Raw genomic sequence first — 25255 nt, 5'->3', positions numbered from 1 at the left:
CAGAGACAAGACAACAGGGCAGAATATATTAACTTTTGTCATTCACTGTGGAAAGAAAACAGCAAAAGTGCTTCCTTCCACTTCAGAAGGCATAGCTCTGTCAATAAGAAGGAAGGTTTCTGGGGCTCCCTGCAGGGTTTTTGATTGACAGAGCAGCATGTAAGGCCAGCAGCACAGTTGTCCAGATACACTGAAATGGGAAATAGGAGTGTATTCACTGCAGCAGCTTTTCTGTTCCAGAGTTAGACATGCAACAGCCTTGCTTCAATGAGGAGAGAGAGAGAAGTAGGACTGAAGTTATTCTCCAAGTTGCTCAAGAATTACTGCCTCCTGCTTCTTAAATTAATAGCTGGCAGTCCACAAACAGCAGCTTTGTCGAGACAAAGTAAACTACCTGCTTCCAGAAGAAACAATTTGAACAAGTAATTTGGGGGAAGAGGTGGAAGGACAGCGCCATGGCGATGGCAAGAAGTTGCTGCCTAAGATGTGGCAGTTGGGAATTCTGCTGGGTCTTTGCACCTCCAGTAACTTCAGCCTTCACACAAAGGGACTGCTGCTCCCAGTCTATGGTTACCACTCCTCAGAAACCTCTCTCAGCAGCATCGTATCAGCCTTCTTAAGGTTACTTTGAGCTCAGTATCTCCTTGTAATTGGCATCCAAATTCTGCCACTGCACAGTGTTAAAAATCCATGTCTAGGTCTCAGCTACAAGCTGGAAACTACTACAGCTCCATCGAAGTCTCCACTTCCCAGCCCTAGTGGGAAGTTATCCACAAAGGGATCTCTCTCCAAGTCAACCCTGCACAAAAGGACACCAGGCAGGACAATTTCACGTTTCCATGTGGAGACTGCAGCCTGTGCTGCTGTCACCCATACTCCAGCTGGCTGCCTAAATGGGAAGTGGTGGGTGTTAAACTTACTTGGGTAGAGGATTTTCGTGTTCAGCATTGGCAAGTTGTCCCGGTTTCCTGTCTGGGGAGGAAGAGATGCAGAGCTACCCAGTGACAAACTTCCTTTGTTTATTAGTCTTTCGCAAGGAGACTTGGACGCTGTAAAACACAAGACAAACATGGCTATTGACAAATAGAATGCTGTGATTCAGATCAGCACATAGCAGTACAGCCCAAGCAGCAAGACTAGGTCAGGAATCACTCAACAGCAAAACACTCTGGCCACCATAAAACAAAGAGTTGACAGAACCAGTCATTAAGAGACAGAGATGTGGCATATGTGCAGCCAGAAAGCCTCACACACTGGAGGTACCAAAACACCACGTGCAAATATTAGAAATGGAGATGAGGAAAAGCTGGTGCCAGCAGCACAACAGACAGGGTATTTGGCTCCCAGTCAATACTCAGGTAAGTTCCAAGTACACCCACAGTAATCAGGGATCTCTAACAGATTACTCACATAACAGTTATTAAAGCAAACTGGCTTCTGTTCTCTGTCACCTGGAAAGGATGGCAGGGGCTTACAGGGAAATGTCATCAGACAGATGACATGAAAAATGTTCAAGACTGTCCTTGTCCAAGCACTGAAAGCCAAGAGAACCCAGATTCCTGGCTAAGATGCAAGAAAATTTCTGAATCCTAGGCTCTGTATGCTAAGATCATAGACCAGCCATCAGATATGTAGCGAAAAATTGGGGGTGTACGATGCGCAGGCTAGAGCACAGAAATGTGTAGGGCCTGGTTACTGAAAAGCAATCGCTCAAAAATTACAGAAAAACAGAACTTGGAAGGTAATGCATGTAACGCTGCCCTCAATTTTTACAACTAACAGAACTGTAATTTGCAGGCAAGATCTGCATGGTGGCAGTCCCAGAACAGTACCTTTCCGCTGGCTCCTCCCTTTGGACACTCCATAGCTGCTGCTGTGTGATGACTGCAGGGGGATTTTGTCCTCGTTCCTCAGCTCCTTGCCCTCTTCAGAGGCTGAGAGACTAAGGAGGAAGCCCTCCTGCTCCTGGGTCTGGGCATTCTGTTCATCTACAGCTGTAGGAAGAGAGAAAGCAGGTGAAGCGCCTCACAGCTCTTCTAGCAAGGAACACCTCCCACTGATGTAAATAACAACAGGATGGACTCTAAAGGCTCTAAAAGTGATGGGCTTCCATTTATTCCCATTTAGATGCTGCCAGAAATTCTAACCAGATGGACATAAAATAACTAATGAATTTTCTGTTTGCTTCAGCTGTACTGGGGCAATAGGATAAGCCACTTGTAAAGGGCACTTAGACACATGTCATCAGGAGGAAAAAAATAGCAGTTGGTAAAAAACAATACAAAGGAAAGAATCAGATAGCTTACTCTAGGAGAAGAAAAACAGTTTGGGGAAGTTGAACAAATACATCTGAAACATAACTAGAGTTTGCCGAAGAGCTGGTAAGAATTAAATGCTAGCTTGCTGCCTAACAAACCCAAAACTTCCTTTGCACATAATCAACGGGCCTTCCTCCCCAGCAACCCCTCCCAGAGCACAGCCCTCAGTCATCTACCAGCTCACTGCCTCTGCAGGAGGATGAGCCCCTCTTCTTTCAGTCTCTTCCCCTCCCTTTGCACTGACGCTGGAGTTCATCAAAACTACCCACAAGGCAATCCAACCCACTAGCCCAGCAGAAATATAAACTCTTCTTGCTGGATCGAACAGATTGGTTGGGCTCCAAGAGAAGCGCGAGAAACATGAAGCTGACATAAGGTAAGCAGCAGCGAAGTGGGACAGCAGTGAGGTCAAGACCTCCACTTCACCAGCAGCAGGCTGTTTGCTCAGCTTCCATCATCTCAAATAACTTCACCTTCAGGACAGGTTATATACAACAGTGCAGTGCTGGAAATCCAAGCAATATTGCAACGATCTGTAACTTACTAAAGTAGCTCTTCATAGTACATAGGTGTGCCTGGACGTCACATCTGCAACTTCAATGCTTTTATCTCCAGTAATAAGCTGTTAAGTACTTCCTTCGGTCTAAGTTAAACCACTGAGTTTATGACTAACATCTGGGAGACTGACGCTTTTCAAAGGAAATGAAACTTTGAGCTATGGGTGTGAGTGGCCGGAAAGAGGTAAGGGTCAAGATGTGGAGAAGAGGGTCACCTGCCTAGGAAGTCAATACCGGAACAGAACTGATTTGCACCAAGGTGCAGTGCTATAAGATTTTCCCTGTGACAAAGGTAGTTTAAGAAGCTCCAGCCCTCTCCTGCAGTTGTACCACTGCACTGTTTTGCTGGTCTCTATTATAAAGAGATTTCTGAAACAATCCAAATTAAAATACTTAAAATAATTTCTTCTCAAGTATTTTTAGATCTGTTGCACAGCAAGGGCACACAAACAGTTGCGCTGACACAATTGTGGTGTGGGTGGGAACAGACAGGAAATGCAAATGAACAGAGTGTGGGAGGGTAGTAACTTCCGAAACCAGCCCTATGGGAGAGAACATACCTTCAACTTCAGGCTCGTTTACCGAGCAATGTTTCAAACAGGTGGGCTTGGCAGAGATGATGCTGAAACTAAATGGTCAGGCTTACTGAACAGCTTCTCTAGCTCAGGAAAGCTGTTTTTAATAAAGAACTCTACTCTCTTCTGGAATAAAGGAAATTTACACTTCTCAAAAACCTGTAACAAGTCACAAGCAAGACTCGTAAGAGGTTACCTTTTTCTGCATGCTCTATTATCTGACGAATGGCTTTTTTCAAGCTGTTGGCTCTCAACATGAGCTGTTCTCGGGGACGAAATATCTGGGGCCGTGCAGTACATGATGAGCCCACTGACCGGTCACTAGAAGAATCACAAGCGCTGCCTGACCCATCACCATCTTCAGTTTCCTCGGCAATGGTGGGAGGAGGGTTTGGCAGAGATGAAGACGCTTGAGATTCATCGTTCAGTGTCTTCAGCAATGAGTCCAGCTTCTCCTTCAGGACAGAGCACTATGAGGCGAAGAAGAACATTTGAGTACAACTAACAGTAGACTGGCTAGCTCATTCTTTTAGCGCTTGCTGAACTGCTGCTGTCCTAGTTCTCCAAAAACAGAGCAGTTTCCCACTTCAGAAGTAGAAACCCAAACAACTTTTCCAAATTTACCTTCCTGGCCATGACCTCTGATTCCTCTGAGCTTTCTGTTGCCTTCTCATAGGCCTTCCCTACTCGAGCCACAAAATCTTTCACTGTCTCACAAAGCACCCTAGACAAAGAAGGTAGTGAAAACAAAGTCATGCAAGGATTGTCTCAGGATTTTCACAGCGCAGCTTTCACTTGAGAGTAACTGTCTGCTAAGTACTCACTTGGCTGAGGAGATGACCACTGAGTGTTGGTCAGAAGTCAAAATTTTGGACAAATGAGCAGCCACAGAGTCTTCATAGAAGAGAATCTTCTGCACCTGGTGACAGTAAGAAACAAGCCACTGGGGTGCTGCTTCCCAGCATTACAACATATGCTATGTAACTCTGGCTCCCCAGACAGTACCTGTCATTCTACAGGTTCCTTTTGCCCTGGAAAAGTTATGTGGTCCAGGGCTCAGTTACTCACTGAAGACTTGAATCTGATGACAAAACTACTTCTGAACCTAGAATTCAGCAGCAGCACATTTCTTAAGAGTCTGACCTATCGTGGATCTAAAACTGGTTTTTTATGACTGCTGTGCAGCTTTCCACAATTTCAACAACGTGATGCCATGACAGCAAATAAAAGTCAGTAATTTCTTCTCTGTCCTGTTCCAAAGCATCTTCTCATCCCTCATTATGGTTGCTGCCTCTGGTAACTCAACCTCCATCCTTCTCCATAACACTTCATTGACTTAAAGCCCCCTGATCTTTCTAGCTCCTGCTACACCCAAGTCATGGCTTAGGCCTGCTCCACTTAAGCTCAACCGCTGCCTCCTATCTTGTCTGTTCTAAGGCTGTTGCTCCCAGTCCCCTGCCCTCTGCATCTCACGAGGTACCTCAGAATCCTCACTGAAATCTTCAGTGACTGTGGAAGTGGAGGCCTGGCGAGGGAGTTTGGTTTCATACACCATGATGCTCCACCTGTTGAAAAGGAGGCATCATACTTGTCACTAGAAGGTAGATGATTTCCTCCTCTATCCAAAGGACCTAACAGGTTAGAACCTCAAAGCAGAACAAACTGCACTTTGGTTGGGGCGTGACTGATGTAGGGAAGCCACAGAGTTGCAGCAGAACTGCAGAAGGGCTGAACTGAAGGAAGAGGGCAGGATGATACCACAAACAAGTATTCTACAGCATAAGGAACTTCCCTCTCTTTCACAGAAATCCTATGGGCATTACTTGATTCAATATAAAAGAAGCTAAGATGCAACTCTAAAGACAAGAAGCATTTTTAAATGTACAAAGATATAAAGACGATTTCAATACTAGAAGTAAAGATGTCCATTTCTGCATTCAGCTTTCATTTCTAAGCCAAACTCAAGATAAATTGGTTCAAATTTACAAAGAAAAAAAAATGAGCTTAACAAATCAATCATGACTGTAAGGGTGAAAATTCAATTGCTGAGAACTCTGGAACACAAGAGAGGACACTGGATGTCAGACAATTTCACTCATTACTATTCTGCAGCAGTGGCACAGAAAGCCAGACTACCTTTTGCTGCTAAAGGGTGACAGAGGATTATCAAAAATCCCCACATTAATTGGCATTAGTAAGAAGCTCAGCTGCTGGGCAGAATCCAGAACTGCCCAGTTCACCTGGAAGGGTCATTTCACCCAGGTCTTGAGCAGGGGAGGATGTTAGTGATGGTTACTCACCTGTCCAGCATTTTGGTACTGGCCCTCTCCAGCTTCTCCAGGATCTGCGGGAGCTGGGTATCATCATCACAAGCAGACCCCCAGCCTAAGACACGGGCAAGGTCATTCCCTGTTCCCAAGGGCAGCACTCCCAGCTGGCACTGCATCAGAGAAAAGGAAACCAAAACTGATATTCAAATGGGAAAACACAAGCCACAACAAGACTGATTCCTTACACAGACCAGTCATTGAGAAACATCTAGTCCCAGGGTGAGGAGGAACCAATTCGATGGGGAAAGCAGCCAGAAGAGCACGCAAGTAAGGAAAAACTTCCTTTGCTTTTCAGTTGTTAACTGAGGAGCACATTACAGCTACCATCTCAAGGAGCACCTTGCTAAAAGTAATCCCCGCTACAGACGTATTTATTTAACCATCAGGTGGTGCTATTGCTTTTTCTGTGAAATTAGCAGCAATCTCTCCAAGACAAAATGGAAACTAAACTCTCTATGATGCTTCTACTCCAGTGAGGTTTCTGTCTATCCCAAGCCTCAGAAACTACAGCACAAGAATTAAATAGAACAGATGATGAGCACAACTTGCGGAATTCCTAGTTTTCTAACTGCAGCCCTTTCTGAGAATAAGTCTCTGCTGGCAACAGAGCAGGAGTAACTCAGAGCTACTCCAAAAGCTGGATCTTGTCAGAGGGAGCTGTGGAGGAACACTAGAGATAGGAATAATGAATTAGCCCAGTACTGGTTCTTGCAGAAAACTGCTGCAAGAACACTGCTGTGGAAAGCTTTCAGCAGCTTAAGTCTTGGGGCAAGCTACATCTGTATGATCAAAGAAAGTCCTCGTCAACCCGTACTGTTGTTATTACTTCACTCTTTCATCCAACCAAGCTGTTTGGGCAGGTACCTGCTTGTGAAGGTTGAGGCTATCAATTTCGGAGAGAACCCAGCCAACACTTCCGTCCCCACCGCAAACTAGAATCCGGAAAGTGTCAAATTTCTGGAATAAGCGTAAACTATGGACAAGGGAGAGAAAAAAGCACGAGGGAAGAACAATCAGCTGTTACAGAAAGAAATGATAAACACTTCCGATCTAGGTAATAAACATGGCAGATTTGCTTAAAGTAGGCTCTGATTTTGCAATGAATACAGGCCACTGTCAGATGACAATGAATTAAAATGATTATAAGTAAGGACTTATAAATACAGCTAAGCAATTTACAATGGCTATTCACTACCAAAATATGTCCCAGACATACTTCTTTACTAAAGCAGGACACTTTTGTCTGAACAGAAGAGGAAACAGGCATGTGATAACTGATTATCCATTGAATTTAATTCCTTTTTGCGGAATTGCTGTGTTCAACCTAACACTAGTTTTTTTGTCACTGGAGCACTCTGATGTCACTGCCTTCGCGCTCAAGGCCACACCAATTAAAGCAAAGCTTGAAGAGTGGGAACTTCACGCAGTTGTTCAGTAAGCAGACAACTGCAAGAGGATTTAAAGCCTCACAAGCTTTAGTCCTTCCTCTGGGAAAGCAACATAAATCAATGCTCTGGCGCCTAGTCTGTCCTGCAGGCAGGCAAACAACTCACCAGCAAGACAAGTGAAATTCTCTATTCACCCCTTCCAGAATATTAGAAACAACCTCCCCTTAAGCTGTTTGAAATCATGCTTCTTACTGAACATCTTCCACAACTACTGCCTGCTTTTATATTGGTTTCGTAATTTTTTTTTATTATTATTACCTAAACAATATTTGCTGTAGTACAAGAAAATCCTTATTTCTTCAAGTGTTGTTGACACATGAAAAAAGGTTATCAGAAATCACAACATCTTATGGTACAGTTTGACTGGCGCCAGCTGAGAATATTTAAATTATCAAGAAGCAGCCTTTACATCGTACCATCATTTCCTTTTTAAGAAAGCATAGGAGAGCAGCTGTTTTAGAAGTCTGTACCACAGCTTGAGAAAATAATTGATTCCCTCCCTTCCCTTCTCTCCTGCTTAAAAGCAAAATTCCTCTCTACAGTCAGTCCAACAGAGGAGGAGGAGAAGAAAAATATTTAATTTTAAAAGCTTTCTGTAAATTATTTATCAGCCAAACACATCCCCCTGGACAGCATGCTGCAGTTCTAAAGGCCAGTGTTTTGCAATGCACTATGGCAAGAAACCACAATAGTCCTCAGAAGAGCAGAACCTAAGGGTCACTCATCTAGGAGTGGACACTCCCAGATTTAAAAACCCTGCACCTACAGGTCTTAGCCATAGACTTTGAGTCATGTTTAGAAAAATATGAAGGAGATCTACCTCGTGTTGGCTCTTATTTATATAAGAAGCACCTATTCATGACAAAAGTTACTCAAAATACAATGCAACAGAGAAACATTTGGAAGGGGGCAAACTAGAGACCAAACATGTTTTTTTTAAACAGAGCTGCAGAAATACACTAAAGGAATTTATTCCACAGCACTCACTGTTGTTTGTGGTTTTTTTTTTCAATCCATAGATATTCTAGTGGTAAATAAGCCTGAAATGTCACCTAGATCCCAGGGCAGTGCTTACCAAAAGCACTCCTAAGAGATGTTTTCCCCACATCACCATAACATCTTTAAGGGATGGAAGTTTCACATAGTTCCCAGGTAAGTTACTTCTTGATAAATCTCATTCAATAATATTCATTTGCTATCCGTGACGTTTGCCTGTTCACCCGCTTTAACTGAAGCTAACAGCACATCAGGATGCCTGCTACAAATCTGTCTGCTGACAAGTTTTATTCTGGTTGCAAGCTTGGTCTTCTTTCAGGGGAGTGTTTCTGGAATTCCCCCAAAACCCCTCAAGCTATCCTGCTGTTACCGATGAATGGAAATAACCTTTTTCAACATCATTTTTTTGTTTTAGCTAATCAATAACACTAAACACAGAGAGTGGAAAACCCCTCAAACTTCCTACGTGTTCAATCTTCTCTGAGGAATAGAGTCCTTGTTACATTTGAAGATGAGCTTATAATCAAATAAATCACTTGTACTTTTCTGGTATTGCAAGGAATGTGTGCTTCCGTAGAATATCTGCTTACCCAAGGTGAGGTCCTCCATTCATGAGGTCAAAGACCTGCGCTGGATTCAGTAGCTGCTTGAATCTTCGTAGAAATTTTACACCCTGGTTGTCTCCACTTTTTGAGTTGACGAAGACCAACAAAGGGCTTGTGCAAGAAGGGGGACAAGTAGCTTTCCAGAAACCTGTTGGGGAAAAGGGAAGGGAGAGGGAGGAAAAGCCAAGATGTGAAGCTGCTGCATGGAGACGGAGTGAGCTAAAAAACCAACACCCCACACCCCAGCGCAGCTATGAAGAAGCTAATACTTTCCTTGTGCTTATGGCACTCACTGGGTAAACGCCAAATGTGCACAGCCCTGAATCCAGCACGAACCACACCTCATGCTGCCAAATGTCACACTTATCTCCCAGCAGTATGCCAAAATTTTCAGCTTTTCCAACCCTCCCAAACCGCTTCTGCAATATAGTTGTTCTCAGTAAATTTTAACAGCTACATCTCAGTGAATACTGACGTTACAGGGCAATAAACCAAATGCAAAAGCAAAGCAAACCATTCACTGCCACACTTCAGCCATGTCTTCCAGTTTGGAATTTCAGCAACACCAAAATCGGAATTTTCAGTTGACAGAGCCTGGCATTAATAGTGTTAGCTGAACGGACTGTGATGAGAGGAAGACAAAGAAAGAGCTACTTACTGCCCATACTTACCATCTGAATCAATGCTGTTAAGAGCAGTAGGAGGAATGACAGATACTTTGCACAGCCCAAGAGGGCACTTGTTTGGCAACAGCTCTTTACATGCTGTGTGTACCTGAAAATACCACCAAAAATATAATCAATCATTCAGACTCTTTTGGGCCTGAACACACAACAAGAGGTTGTAAAGGAAGAGTAAGAAAGGAAGAGGGGGCAAATCCAAGGAAATGTCAATCAATAAAGTTATTTTATGAATGATCTAATCAGTCTTCTACTAATTCTCCTCTTCCCTTTAGTGTGTAATTTTTCTGCCATTTGAATTTATAAGACTAGCACTTTGAGTGCTGAGAGGACCAGGTAAGAGATTCTGGGCTTTAAGCGCCTTCAAGCATCCTGCTTTCAAAATCCTAGCCTCAGTTGAGAGATCAGAAGTAGCAACAGAAGAAAAAGCTGGGAATTCAAGAAAACAAGAAAGCAAAAAACAAAGCAGGAAGACAGGAGGGACGTAAGAGGTAAGAGAAGGGATTACTAAAGCCACCCAAAAAAGGAAATACAAAGTAGAGTAGGGCGCTTCAATTATTTCTGGTACACGAAGACTGCAAAGTAGAGGGTTTGCTTGGGGTTTGGGCCCCTGCCCCCCACATTATAAACACATATTTCGTGATACTTCTCTTATTAATATTATAGACAACTGGAAACATAGCAAGATCTGCATCACTACAGTGGTTAGGCAAGAGAAACCTATTGCAATGGCAAGGGAAATTGCTATTATTAAAATAGCTCAGTATTCTTTCTTCTTTTCTGTTCTACATTTTCAGCTTGTAGAAATTACAAATAACAGCTCCTTAAAACCCAACATCTCCCATGCCTGGGGCACTGATTCATATCTAGTGTAATTAGATTCTTCTACAAAAGCTCACTATCAAAAGAAAATAAGCTTGCAGATAAGTCAGATTCTTATTTCAAGTCTTAATTTTATGCATCACAGTGATACTTTTCAGCACAGATTTAAATTTCTATCTCTTGCAAGCTGTTTATCAACTGGAGAAAGAACAATAAAGTCCTTCACAGCAAATACTGGCAGCACATTAAGAGATTTCATTTTAAGTAAATGTCATTAAAAGAACACACCACAGAGCTGATCAAAAACTATCCTTTTACTGAAATTATCATGTTTATTCAACTTACCATGGCTTTGCACCAAAGGCAGCGCCAGTCTTGCAAACGTAGGACACTGCCACAGGTTTTATCACACACAGTGCATTTGGCACTCACGGGCAGGTTTCCTTCCAACCACTGATGTGGCATCGAGATCTGCAAATGGTACAGAGGGAGAGAGGCAACATGGACTTTCCAGAAAACAGCTTAAGGGCACAGGATGCACTGTGGCACAGAGACATAGAGACAGGCGAGTCTTTATACACACTGTTTAAGGACAGCAAAGGCAATTTCTAGAAAACACTTGACAACCCTCTTTCAGCATTTTATGTCATGCTCAAGTACAAAGAGACCAGGTGACTCGCCCCAGGCTACCCAGGAAACACTGACTTACATCAGACATCCCATATGCTAAGGTACTGTTCCAACCACTCATTCATCTTTTTTTCTGTGAAAACTCAGATTAGGTTCCCCATGCCTCCAATTTTCTAGCCTCAACTCCCCCAGTCCATAGCAGGAATCTCTTCCTATTAAGGAGTCCTCACTACCCTGGTTGGACTTTTCACACAGAATCTCGTGCTCTGACAGTAAAGGTCTTTCCCACATCACTAACACGTAAAGGCAGAATCTGTTATTTGTACAGTGAAGAAAGCTGTAGAGCGCATGCCAGTGTTTCCATCAAGAAAAGGATAAAAGAACTAACACCTACCCCATCTTCATCCTCAATGATATCCTTCCCAATAGAGGCCAGAGTTGTCCACTTGCAATTATTGGTTGCTCGCACAGCACATCGCTTGTGGGCTTTAAACTTGCACACTGCAGAGGAAAAGAAGACTATATTAATCCTGTGATTTTATGCCTCAGAACGCAAAATGTGGCAGTGTGTGCAAAAGCTTTCCCAAGTGACCATATTTGGCTCCAGAAGAAAGCACGGGCACACACTACCCTTGTTAGCACTGCCAAAACTATCAGCTCTAAGCGTACCGAGTAAGATGAGCTAGCTATTAATTCTTGCCTTGTCAGTTTTGCCAGTTGCTTGTACAAAGCTTAGTTATCACCTTGTTAACTTTGACATGATTTACAGTCATACACGCCTGCATCCTTTTACACAGTGTGGGTGTAACCTCATTCATGCTAGAAGTATGAGCACGTCTGCTTTGCCAAAGCTGGAAAAGAATAACCTCCCGGCATTCAAATGCTTAACAAGGATGTTCTTAAAAATATGATTCTCATGAAAAAAAGAGTATTCTTATGACTCTTCATCTGATACCTCAGAAGTACTATCTGTTCCCTTCAGAAGCATAATTTAATTAAGGGATGGCAGTATTTGTGTAAATGGGGGAAAAAAAATATCAGCTATATTCCTCTCAGGTCCAACACTAAAACCAGCATGAAAACATCATTGCAGCCATTATCCTTTTACAAAACGCCTAGACCCTGATCTTGACTTCTGCAGGAAAATTCTCTGTGAAGCCAAAGGGATTCAGCAGCAAAGGGTTTCAGCATCAGGCCCAGAAAAGACCTTCAGTCTCATACACAGCCTGTATCTCTATCCAGTGTACTATGCAGCATTTTTCTGCATCTTTTTGTAGACTGTTAACACTCCTCTTCAGTTATCTCTGGAACATGGCACTGAGCTATGAAGATGGCACTCCCCAAACCGGAGACAAGAGAGCACGTTTACCTTCACATGAGAGTCCATGCGACGTGACTCCAGATAATGCCTCCCGACACACATTGCAGTACGTTGGCCGAGCATGTGAGCAGGCGTACCAGTTATGCATCCCTGAGAAATGGTCCATGCTGTACTGGGTAGACTAGCAAAATAAATGTATTACAGCAAAGTCTAAAGTGGAACAACACAACTTTCTTTCCTTAAAACAAAGACTTGCACATAGCAGTCAGGAAAGGCAGAAACAGAAAACCTCTGCTAGGGAAGAGTAGGCCGCGTACACTTTATACACACTACCTGCAGCTCAAGAAGGTCTTTAAGCCAGAAGAGACTACTTGAAGAAGCCACACCTTCACTCCTGCTCCTGTCCCACCTCCCATCCTTGTCTCGCTACAAATGAGTGTAGTGAAATGAACCGGAGAAGTTATCAGCTGTGGAGTTGATACTTCCCTTCCCTGTTTTTTTTTGTTGGATTAAGTTTTCAGCCAGATCAATTCCCTTGACCTGGTTTATTGTGTGGCAGAGGAATGCTTGTGCCAGCATAAGGGAGGAGACAACAGGGAGACAAGCATCACAGTAGGGAAAACAAAAGACAGCTCCTTTTGGTGGCAGTGCTGGTCTAACTACAGACCCAGAAAGCAAACAGATGCACTGAAGTAAGCAAAATACTGACCAAGCAAGACATGAATTAGGACAAGGAGGGTAACTGAAGAGTAAAAAGACAATGGGCAAAATGTGTTTCACAACCTACCCATACTCGGAGAAGTGCTCTCACAGTTACCAAGGGAGAGTATACAAAGCCACAAGCATTCTTTGGAGAATTACTTCAGTGAATCCGGGATAGATTTTACAGAAAGCTTAACGCCATGCCCATTACAGTCAATAAAAACAACTTCTATTAAGTTAACTGGAAGCTGACTCCAATCTCAAAACAAGCTGTTATTTAGAATACGAGACACAGAGTGCAAAGGAACACATTTTCCTATTACCTCAAAATGTTCACGGTTTTGTACAGTCTTCAGCGCTGCAATCCAATCTTCCATCTCTTTTCTGTTATCAGCACAAAGGATGAGCTTCCGACATGGAGTGATAATCTGAAGAGTGAGAGAAAATTAATAGTGTGTATTCTGGGCATGTCAGTGACAGAACAGAGAACACGTTATCACTAGTATAGTCTATTGAAGCTATTTTCAGAGGCAATGAGCTGCACAACAGAGCAGAGGTTATTTGTACCTTTCAACCATATTTCTCTTCCACCGTAACATACCCTAATTCCTTCACAAATGTGCAGAACCACAGACAGCTGTTATTCCCTGTATTGAATCGAGTAAAGAAATCTCTCACCCCCAAATAACAGCACAACACAAATCAAGCACAGGGCAGTGGGAGTGAATATATTACACGTGCAGACCTTGCATAAGTTTTTTGAAGTACTTAATGACTTTTTAAACTGGCAACACCATTAAAACATTTTGTTAACAACATAATATATCAGTTTCTAGCAATTAATGAATTAGATAACATACTCTGTAACATCATACTAAAAATCTGGTTAAGAGTCATGACAAGTGGGGAGGGGGGAGGGGAGAAATCAAACAAAATAGGCAATCCAGAAGAGAAATCACTGTATTTTGAACCCTCATGTTTCCTGAGGCCTTGTTCTGTTTATTACATGAGAGATATTCCAACAAATGTTCCGCTAGCAGCTTGAGGCTGTGGTGAGTTTGCCTCCCTCTAAAAATACTGTCCCTCGAGTGTGCTTCTAGCGTGGGCTAATTCCCATGCATTAGCTGCCCTGTGTTAAATGAACAGCTCAATGCTTTAACAAACCGGTAGAAGCCGCAGAGTGGCAGAGGCTCCCCTCTGCCCAGGAAGGCAGGCAGGTCCCTGCACACCTCCCACCACTGCTCTCTCCTTTGGTCAGCTGGAGGCAGCAGAGAGAAATGAAAGCTCCCAGCTCTTCAGAGGGCCTTACCTGCTGTGCGCAGGGCTGCCCATCCAGCTGGGGTCCAGACTTGACTATAAATCAACATTTATTCTTCTCAAGACAAAAGTCTTTCTTCCCCACGCTGCAGTTATCTCACTAACGCTGTCTCTTTGTGCCTATCTCTATTTCCATCAAACTAACTTCTTAAATTAGACCAATGCTTAAGTGTTTGCAAGACCTGGATGTAAGAAAAGCTGCATTACAGTTGAGCACCATTAACAAAAATCGAAACGTTCCCCTTTACGTCAACTCTAAAAAATTGCAGCAGCCCAGACTCTCCTGCACCCCTCTACATTTTGTACATGAAACAAACTGTCTACATCATCTGCTTTTCCAGCAAATTGTACCCTAACATCGGAAATAATGGATGAAAAGGAACTGGGATTGTGTCAGGTCGATGCGGTCCGTGTGACTCCGGCCAGCATGCAAACACGGTTTTATTAATGAACACTAAAAAACCCATACACATCACCCCAACACATGACCCCTGTTAATTACCATTTCCCAGTCTGTTTTTCACTTCTCTCATTATCATTTAGAAAACAGATTAAAAATAAAAACCTCTGAAGTTGAACATCAAACTTTTAGCTGATGTTGAAGTGCCTCAGAGCATCCACAGAGAAATGTGTATATAATGTCAACAGAAAAGATACACCTGTAAATTTCTGCTTTATTTTAAGCTCTTCAATTTTCAAAATATATTTCTTTTCATAGGATAGATTGCAGCATCCACCTGCAATAATTACCAAGACCTACAAAAGGGTGCTACGGACATATTATGTAGGCAATGAATGGAGCTAAATACCTTTTTAAGGCAAGGATCGGCCATTCATATTAGACACACAGTTTTGGCATGGAGCATTCTATCTTGGACAAAATGACCTGATCTGTATCAACTGTAAGCAAACAATTAAGCAAAGACATAAATATTTACAATTTTCTAAAAATAAAACTTTGAAGAACTCCTTCCCTCTTCCCTGACTTTTCCTTTGAACAGTTTCAGCTCTGATAAAATTTATTCCCAAAGAAGGTAATCACAGGAATCTTTCTTTTTCCTTGGGAAAGTGGAAAAGAGGGCAGTTAACTGTGTTTCCGTTAAAAACTCTGCTATGTAAGAATGGCTACCTCAGAGAAACATTTTATGGAACTTGAAACACTACTGCAAAAATCAGCGTGGTTAAGAGAAAAACGAGCAGCATCTCTAAGTCAGGCTAAGAGGAAGAAGCAGCTTTTTCCCTGGAAGTAAAACCAAGTTAAAATAATTTGTTCAGACATCACATGGCCTCACTTTATTCAGGCAGCAAAGCCAAGAACATCTGTAATTGCATATGTACAACAGTACCCTATGTAAAGTCCAAACATCCTTGGACAAAGCACCCAAGGACCTTTCATCACTTTAAAACCAGCTTTTCGTAAGTAACCACCAACAAGCCACTGGCACGCCCTTGGGCAACGGGGAAAAATTAATTTAAAACAGTTGGTAAAATTGATTTATTACAATCACGATCCTGTTTCAGAACACTCCTGTTCAGTGCTGTCCCTCTTCCTATTTTTTTTTTAACTAAAAAAGAAGAAAGGGGGGGGGGGGAAGAAAAAAAAAAGGCAAATGCAAAATACATAGTATCATTTTTTAAATTGCCTTGGAAGACATGAAATCTAAAATACTGGCACAAAATAAGGAAATGCAGACAACTCCTTTGGTAAAAATTCATTTCTGAGGCTACTGATTTGCTGGATCACTGGAGAGACTGTCCAATATAGAAATTCACTAACTCCTCCTTAAGTCACCTGCTGCATCATCTTAAAAATCCCCATATTCAGTGTTGGACCATCCTCTGTTCAAAGAACAAAGTTAAAGTTTATAAGACAAGAGGACAAATAAAGAGATCAAGAAGACTTATACTTTAAATTATTCAGAGTGAGTCATGGAATTAAAATAAAGGGTGTATTGTGTAACTACAAAACTGCAAATAAAACGTAACTTCGTGCAAGATAAATCTCTGAAGAGCATTCCCCATGAGTCAGTTCTAAAGCAACATCTGCATGGGGATTTACTGGTATCATCAGAGATGGGAAAGAAAAGATGACAATCTCAAACCTCACTCCTAGTCCAAGGAGGAGAAATTTGGACAATTCAGGCTTCACTGTGAAGGACAGATAAGATTTTAATGTTAACTAGTATAACAATTCTTTGGGGAAATTAAGAAAGCACACAAACCTGTTTTTCTGATTAAACATGCAGTGGTGTTACAGTTGAACATTTTAATGAGGATAATTAGGAATCCAGAAACAGGTTAACAGTGGCACTTCCTTTGTGGAATGGTTCAACTGTTCTCGCCTGTCATAGAGCCTCACACCGGTACCTGGCGAGCCTCAGACACTGCTGCTCTCCCTGCACTGCAGGCTGCCGCTGGGCTCTGCCTGCGCGGGCTGATGTGCAACAGGCACGCCACGACACTGCTCCTGAACAAGAGCAGAGCTGAGATGAACAGAAACGTGCTCTCACTCACAGGGAAACAAAACGACTCATCCCACCACTTGCACCTCCTCCTATTTGAGCCAGTAATCTCAATTCCAGCCATCCACCTGTTGCAGGATGCTAACAGAGGGAGAAAGGGTATTGCATACATCACACTGTCTAGATGAGACCGAGGATCAATCTAATGTCTCGCACCAAACAAAAAGTAATTCTTGTCATCTCCAAAAGAAGCCACAGCAATCTTCCCCCTGAAAAGCTGTCCTTTCCCAGCCAGGGAGCGCAGGGTGTTTGCTCTCAGCTACAGGCACAATGAGCCGATGCTCTGGAACACGAGGCTTGGTTATCCCTGTTGGCAAAGTAGCTAGAAATGAGCATGGTCTAGCTATTTTTTTATGTTCCGGCTACAGCTTTTGACTAACATCCTGGAACAGTATATTCCACAGGATGACGACGCACTAGGTGAAGTAGCATTTCCTTTTATTTGTTCTAAATTTACAAAGCAGTAATGTCATCCAGTGACCTCTTGTTCTCATATAAACGGAGAGCACAAAAACAACGATCTGATTGCTTTTGAGTTAGGATGGCGGCTGCTTTGCTAGGAGTTTAAAAAAAAACACAGTAAAAAGTTTTAAGATTTATTTATAATCTCATACATTTTTGGCCTGTTTGGAGATTGGCAGAAGTCTGAGCGTTCCTGCCCTGAAACAGCTCAGACTTTTATCTAGATATGAGCAATTACGTAAATTAAAAGTGCTTGTTCTTCCTAAAAAGGGAATATTAAAAAATAACATACTTTTTTGATCTTAAATGCTATTGAACTTTTGGATGTGGTTGCTTAGATTTCACTGCTTAGTAGGAACTGGATGCCCAGATACCCCTGTGCCCAAAGCTCACCACATGGTGACTTTATTGAGACCTAACACCGACCAGCAAAAGAGCTCAACAGTCACGGGGAAAAAAAAGCTGCCAATCCCTCTAATCAGTCCTGAAGAGCCATTAGGACAGATGGGAATGGCAGGAAGGCTTAAAGACATTTCAAATCAGGACACGGCTTAATTTACAAACTCCTCACTGCGTGTGAAACCCCAGAAATTTATTTTTCAAGAATTATGGTGACAGTCAACTACCTACCAGGTCACCCCTTGCAAAGCTCTGTGCCCTTTATACAAATCTCAAGCCTATTAGAGAAACTCTCAGTTTTCAAGCTTGCTCACTCTAAATCTAAAAATAAAATCTAAATCTGAAAAAAACCCCATGCCTTCATTGGCTGTCTTGTGCAAATACTGGTGCTCCCTTGACACTTCTCCAAAACCTTCCTTCATCTCCTCCATCTCTTCCTCACACAGCACATGCCCTCTTACCAGTTGTTAACCCCACCTCTCATGTTGACCCACACTCCCCTGTCCAAAACTAACACATTTACTGACATTTCGGATCAGGCCAGCTGGCATACAACAGAGCCAACCAAAGAAAATTTCCCATTTCACATTCTAAAAATGGACTGCATGTCCCTGGATGTCCTTCCCCAATGAACAGCTGTGAATAATTGGATTAGAAAGGCGATCCAAAACAGACTCCCTCTATTAGACCAAATTTTAAATTGGTATCTGCTATACTTCACCCTTTGGTGTTTTGCTGTACTGAGCAACCTTCCTCCGCCCAACAGCAGGCGCATAAACTTCATTCTCTGGTCTTGCTGCCATCAAAGACAACTTTATCATCTCTGCTCACTTCCTCTTTCAGCATTTTCTGGCTGCCCAGAAACTTCTCAGCAAAAAACTGACAGTCTGGCCAAACATGTATTGGAACTGTTTGTTATCTCAGTGACCACAAAAGACGGCAAAACAAGTTAAGATCATACTGGCCCAATCATGGAGCTGGCTGAAGAAATGCTCTGGGGGAAGGGGCGGGGGGGCATACAACTTTGCTAAATATAGTTTTTCTGATGTGATACATTTTTCAGAGTGGCCAAAAGTGGGTCTATGAGAACACCTGCTCATTCAACTGCTTCCTTTTACTCACATCCTGTTCAGTTACAGTCTTATGTTCAAAGGTGCTAGCTATAAATTCCCCAAAGAGATCCTGGATTATCCCAAACAGTTGATGATTTGGGTACGACAACAACAGGAATTTATGGAGCTCAAAAGACCTGAGAACTGCAGCTAGAAAAAAATTAAAATAGCTGCAAGAACAGTGCTAGGGCAGGCAAAAACTTCAGCTTGATCACATATGGCAAAGGCAGGGAAAACGTCCACCATCTGCAGTTAACTGCTAAGTCTGCTTTCGTATAGTGGAATAAGCTCTTTGTATCCTATGAACCCAAAAACTCAGAAGGAAAATTGGGTGAGATTGCAATGAGGACCCAGCCATTTTATCCCCTTCAGCTCCTATTCCAGCAACAGCAGTAGAGAAATAAACACTGCTATATGTTAACACGCCTTGCCTGTGCTGATCAGCAAGATTCACAAACCAGCAAAGTCACTGTATGTTTCAAACACTACTGCTGACCTCACAGAGGGCAAAATGGACCAAGTGTGGATCAAGCCAGTGCTACTCCCTCAGCAAATACGCAATGTCAAAAAGAAGGGAGAGTAAAGGAAAATGAAAGTATGAGTTTCAGACTCAAACCAGTCTTAAAAGCCTGTCTCATTGATGTCAGTTTGTGAAACATTCTGGAGCTGAGCATCAGGCCAGCAAAGCCTTAGACAGCAAGACAGCATAATTTTAATAAGTCTCTATAGTTTGGAAGAGCGAAATAATACAAGTATCAATGCTTAGACTCATGGGGGACCGAGGCTTGCCTTCCTCCACAGGCAACATCCCTCTTCTAATCATCAACTCAGCTTTCACTCAGTTTTGCCAGCAAATTCAGTCCTGTTAACCCACTGCAGAAGTCAGTCAGAGCTCTCTAGAATTGCACCAATTCTCTTTCCTCAAAACCTGATGCTACCCTGAAGGTGAAAGAAAAAAGAACTTTTTCATATGACACTGGGGAAATGCACCAATTTTGTATTTATTTTTATAATGCAAGATTTTTTATTCCCTGTTATAAATGACCATCTACCACCTATGAAAACTCTCATTTCCACCAAATAAAACATGTCATTAATGTTCTTATAGTTGTGTCAAATTCTGCCTTTTAAAAAAAATAGCAATAACAGGATCTTCCTCAAAGACTTACATGCCCAAATCTCTGTTTACGCTATACTGGATTATCTTGCCCCCAACTTCCACATGGCTGTTTCACCTTGATTTTCAATCTGTAAAATCCAGGACAGCAAATTTCCATAGGAAAATAGGTACAGCACATGGTGTGGTCTCCTTAGGACCATTTTTACATTATTAGGTTCATTCATCTTGCAATATGTACCTTGTCTGCCGGGAGTTGCACATTACAAGCGCATCTTCTCTGAGCACTGTCATTGGCACTTACTGCCGCTATGCCGTACCCGCAAGATCAAGCTCAACTCATGCTGACCCCCCATCTGTGCTTTCTCCTAGTCCCTATCTTCCCCAATGCTGCAGCAGAAAAGCAGACCAGACAGAGCGTTCCCTGGGAAAATTATCATCTCTCATACCAGGGTCACATTCCTACATGCTTCTGGAAACTCTTGTTTCTAAACAAGGCACATTCCTGTTCTTGGCAATTGGTATGAGGAGCACAGACAAGGAGAGAATTTTAGGACTTTTGCAGCCACTTAACAGATGTCAAAACCTAAAGTATGCAAGGTCTTTGCCACTGTTAGCAGGTAAGAAACGCAGACAATCCTGGTAATTTGCGCATATTAATCACTGGAGATCTGCACGGATGGCACAGCACTGAACAGGAACCAACAGGGCTGCCATGCCAAGTGCCAGTGCATCTCAGCACAGCTCTGTTACCCACCCACCCTCCCCTTCACGCAGCAGATGCACACACACATCCCTTCTTCATCTGTTTTCCAAGGAAACAAGTTCCCAAACAGAACTACCCTGTTCAGAAAGGGCAGCACATCTGGGAAGGTAAAGGATACTTCAGAGAAACCTTGCTACCCACTCAAACTGAAGCAAAACCATGAAGAGCAGAGGGGCAGGTCAATGTTCCCCAGTGGTAGAACTGCCGTCTCAGTGGGCTCATACACATCAAGGCTAGCAGCTAATAAATCACAGGACTAAGCAATAAAAGACCTTGTCCACGGTAGGAAAATGACCTGTTACTGACAGCTTATTGTTGGTAACAGATCCTCACAGCCCCCTAACCCCAGCCCTGTTGAAAAGAGGCTGGTAGCTAGCACTACAAGAAATAAATAGCTTTCAACAGCTTGATGAACCCAGTAGCTTTCCACACTGGGTCACCAAGCAGACAAGTCCCGTTTCATGCACCACAAGCACCGCAAGTAGAGAGACCTCATTTCTGCAAACAACATTACCAAGCCCCTCCCTGCCTGTCAAAATGACCAGAGTAGAGATAAAGAGAAGTCTTTTTTTTTTTTTTTCCAGAGCAGCTTCCACGTAAAACTAAACCCATCACATTCTCAAATGACCTCCTGTTTACCACAGGTTGTTCCACCTTCGTGTCCTCACCTGGAAGGGGTAGAGGACACTGGAATCTGCAGTCTTGCTCAGGAAGGTAGATAAAACACCAATACAGCACAAAGGTTACCAAGAGCAAAGAGATTATCAAACAAAAGCTCCTAGTGTTCAGGCACAAGGGCAGCAACAGACACTAATTTCAAAGCAGTAAACTTCCTTCTAGAGAAACAAAAGCTCGTCACAAACAGCTGCCTTCACTTTCCAGCTCTCTATCTAGCCTGTCCCACAGTAAAATACATAAAGCTCAGCCTGACCTCCTTCCTTTACAGTAGCTTCATCTTTCTCAAAAACTACTAGCATGTTTTGGGGTCATTCTGTAAAGTACAGTAGCAATCGCCAGATCTCTCCACCCACAGCAACTTCTTCCAGACTCACTAACTCTTCTTCCATATTTATCCTCTCTTAGATGGTTTTGCTCCGGATTTTTCCTTCTTTTGTGCAAGCACACTAATGACCAGCTCAGGAGGCTGCATTAAGAGTCCTAAAAATCCTTGACACGAAAGGGTTTTAAATGACTATCTTCACTGACTAACAGTGACTCAGAATGGTCTGTTTACCAAAGGGCCTTTTCTCAAGACGAAAAAACTGCACTGAAGTCTGGATTACAAACTACTAAAATAGCAAAGTATTTTGAAACTGCAGCGGTTCTGACAGGAAATGGGGACCGAGCTGCGCTTAATGAAGGGAGGGGGGAAAAACAGCAGAGCGATCCTGGACATGGCAATTCATGGCTCTACTCGTATTTTTGCTTGCTTATAAAGGAAATTCTGACAGCTGCCAATATAAACAGAGTAAGAGCACAAGCAGAGAGTGTACAATTCCTAAATGTGTACACACATGGGTGTGGATGAGACAACAACCCCCAGTAAAGCCTGACTTCCCAATGTGCACTCTAATTTTGTCAATTTGGAGAAGAGAGTTTAAAAAGGAGGGAATCGCCATCCCTTTCATGAGTCCCTCTTTTCTGCTCTTTCCCTTCTCCAAACCTTAACAAGGCAATCCATGCCTGTGTACAAAGGAGCAAGGTGAAGAACGAGCTCACTTGGTGACTGACTCCTCTGTGTAACTACGCCCCCAGATTAGTAGGTCTTTTTGCCCACTTCTGACAGCTGATGTCTTCCCTCTGGGTCCCTCACCCCCATGCGGAGGAAGCTGGGGAGGGAGATCCCCTCCCTCACAGGAATCCCAGTGACTCCCTGCCGCATACATTCAAGCCCACCTTTTTCAAAGGGTTGAGAACACACGGGGCAGTTTGGAGAATGTGTGCAAGTGTCAAACCATGCAGATTTCCCTGATCGCTTATCAGCCCAAGCTTGAAGTCCAAGTCTGACTTTCCGCAAACAGCCTGTAACAAAAGTTCTTATATTCTTTCTCCTCATAAAAATAAGTCACATGCTCTTTCTCAAAGCTTGTATTTCAAACGAGCACAAATAACCTCTGATCTGGGTTCCTCTTGTTTCAACAATGCCTTACAGGCACACAGCTCCTGCGCTAGACACAAGCGGCAGACTTTTTGCCTGAAACGTAGCTTCAGCAGCTCTGGTCACTCTTTCAAAACCAAACTCTTCAGAGAAGACTGCACTCGCTGCTAAAAAGGATACATTTTCACTTAAAAGCACTAACACAATAATTCTACTTGACACAAAATCACAGAAGAGGCAAAGGCACTTTCACTTCATTGTGAAATGAATTTGCAGACATCAACAACATACTCTCCCCATCAGGAAGCACCCTCAGCACTTTTATCTTTTGTTAAAGTTCAAACACTTTGCCCTGGTTTTAGGAAAGGTTAATTACTCCAAAATAAAGATTCATGCTATTTCTCCACAGCATCAACAAGCCCTGGGACAATAAAGTAAAAATACAGAGCCTGAAGGAGATCAGAGTGTCACATAAAACTTCGCAAGACAGAAACCGGCATCTTTGCTGCTGTATAAAGTCAGTATTAAGTAACAAGGCTGTGATAACAAAAAATTGTAGCACACCTCAGGCTTCTGTACAGCCGGAGAAGGACATCCACACTGCTTCTCAGAGATGACAGCATGCTCTCATTCAGGAGCACCAGCAAATTCCCTGTTCCTCAACCTACCACAACCATTGTCGCCTCCAGTCATGCAAGTGCTCTGAAAGAGAGGTATTACACTAATCTCAATACTTCCTCTCTCCCGTAACATTGGTCAGGGTGAATCATCAGTTAATAAATAGTATTTCTTAACTGATGGGCGCAGCATTTCCAACAGCACCACAGCACATTTCCCTTTACCCCAGTTCTGCAGAACTCCTCTACATATATCCACACAGGAGCGAACATCTGAACAGTAAGAGCTTATAGCAAACTTATTCTGAAGAACCTGAGCTCCTGATGATCTGTTATGCTGACACGGGTGCCATGTTTCTCAATGCTCAGTCCAGAAAACTCTGACTCCTGCTCTTACCTTTCATGTTCAATCTTCCTCTAAACTAGTGTCCAGAGCAGCCTACTCCCTCAGAAAAAAACCTAAACAGATTGCTTGACATGCGATTAATAGGATTAGTCTCCTCTGTGGTCAGTCTTTTTGAGCTATGTTCCACTTGCCACAAGCTGATTAGTTGTCTGCTTAAGGAGGAGCTGGGATAAGTTTCCTTCTGACGGCAGTGAAGTGGAGAGGCAGGCGCTGACTGCAATAATATGCTGTTTCCTGTCTGCGACTGAGCTGAGAGGTACTTCCCAACAGAAAAGGCTTTACAGGAGCTCAGGAGTTCAAGCTCCACCTCTTCCAGTGAAGAGCCTTTAACTACGGAGGAGGGGTCAACAGCATGGCTCTTGGCTCCCAACAACATGCTCTGACTAAAGCATCAGAAAGAAGAAATCAAACTACACACATCTCTCTCTACAGAGAGGAGCTTTCTCCTATGTGAATCTCAAAGCTCTGAGTAAGATGCAATGGGAAGTGAATGTTGTAATTCATATTATGTGAATGAGGGTGAAAGTCCACACCACCACACCACCATTTGCTAGCAATAACTGGAAAACATTTACAAGAACACCATGTGAGAATCATACCAAAACACAAAATATACACCTGCAAAGAGCTCATGCCTGTCCTAAACCTTCTCCTGTTGATGACAGATGGTTTTTTTACTGTTAAAGAACACTATTTTAGATTTTTTTCTCCCCTTTAGCTTTACACAAGTCCTGCAGAAGTCAGGAAAGGGTCAATGAAGTGAGAAGGACTCACTCCACCAGCTGTGACAATTGCATTGAAGGCTGCAGGCTTAATTCAGTTGGCAGCTTCTAGGAAAGAGCAGATCTTCAGCCAACACACCAAACTGAGAAGTAAGAATCTGGGCATCACACAAACATTCAAAAAAATGAGCCTAAGGAGATGACCCAAAGTCCTTTCAGAGACTCTTGAGAGGATCGCTGTGGTGGCGTGAGCAACAGACAATAGAGCGACTGGTATGCCCCCACCCAAACCTTACAGGTTTCATAGGGGAGAACGGGCATGCCGGATGGTTCAGGTCCATGACACGGGTGAAGCAATAATTTTGAGAGAAGTACCTCCAAAACCCAGGCTTCCTGGCATGATCTAGAGAAAAAAACTATTCCAGGTTCAAAGCATGGATCTCATCCGCATCGTGTATTTTGTTTGAATGCTCCTGAAGCAACTGCAGACTAATGCATTAGGCAGGAACATCAACAAATCAAGTTACCGTGACATTGTACTGTCCAAGAAAAAAACATTCATGGAAACAGCTGAAGTCTCAGTGGGAAGACCCAATGCACCCAGCGTGGTCCCAAATCATCTGCTTTTCAGAAATCACAAAAGGTTATGAGGGTATGGCTGGGAAAGCTCTGCTCAGACATCAGGGTTAGGCTTTGACCTCACCCATACAATGCTGCTGATCTCTATTTCCTA

General features: G+C 42.9%; 1 protein-coding gene across 9 annotated transcripts in view; it reads right to left on the bottom strand.

The window, feature by feature from the left end:
* DGKD (diacylglycerol kinase delta) overlaps positions 1 to 25255 on the bottom strand; it is a 66129-nt gene that overhangs the window by 20904 nt on the left and 19970 nt on the right. For 6 of the 9 annotated variants that reach the window (XR_005830659.1, XR_005830660.1, XR_005830661.1 and 3 more), the window contains exons 4-17: positions 13308 to 13412; positions 12331 to 12463; positions 11356 to 11462; positions 10677 to 10802; positions 9501 to 9603; positions 8815 to 8977; positions 6645 to 6753; positions 5751 to 5890; positions 4931 to 5015; positions 4275 to 4369; positions 4075 to 4174; positions 3647 to 3920; positions 1833 to 1994; positions 921 to 1049 (exon numbers count right to left, since the gene is read on the bottom strand). Coding sequence is in view for 6 of the 9 variants with exons in the window: in XM_040613073.1 (XP_040469007.1) it covers positions 921 to 1049; positions 1833 to 1994; positions 3647 to 3920; positions 4075 to 4174; positions 4275 to 4369; positions 4931 to 5015; positions 5751 to 5890; positions 6645 to 6753; positions 8815 to 8977; positions 9501 to 9603; positions 10677 to 10802; positions 11356 to 11462; positions 12331 to 12463; positions 13308 to 13412 (1831 nt within the window). In the remaining 3 variants the exon portion in view is untranslated. Of the gene's footprint in view, positions 1 to 920; positions 1050 to 1832; positions 1995 to 3646; positions 3921 to 4074; positions 4175 to 4274; positions 4370 to 4930; positions 5016 to 5750; positions 5891 to 6644; positions 6754 to 8814; positions 8978 to 9500; positions 9604 to 10676; positions 10803 to 11355; positions 11463 to 12330; positions 12464 to 13307; positions 13413 to 15110; positions 15135 to 23341; positions 23480 to 23791; positions 24048 to 25255 lie in introns of those variants that run through there. The other 3 variants (XM_040613078.1, XM_040613076.1, XM_040613075.1) reach the window with 3 other exon arrangements.

This window comes from Falco naumanni, chromosome 13 (assembly GCF_017639655.2).
Source record: "Falco naumanni isolate bFalNau1 chromosome 13, bFalNau1.pat, whole genome shotgun sequence".
NCBI classification, from domain to species: Eukaryota; Metazoa; Chordata; class Aves; order Falconiformes; family Falconidae; genus Falco; species Falco naumanni.
This window is presented reverse-complemented; position numbering and strand designations above follow the sequence as displayed.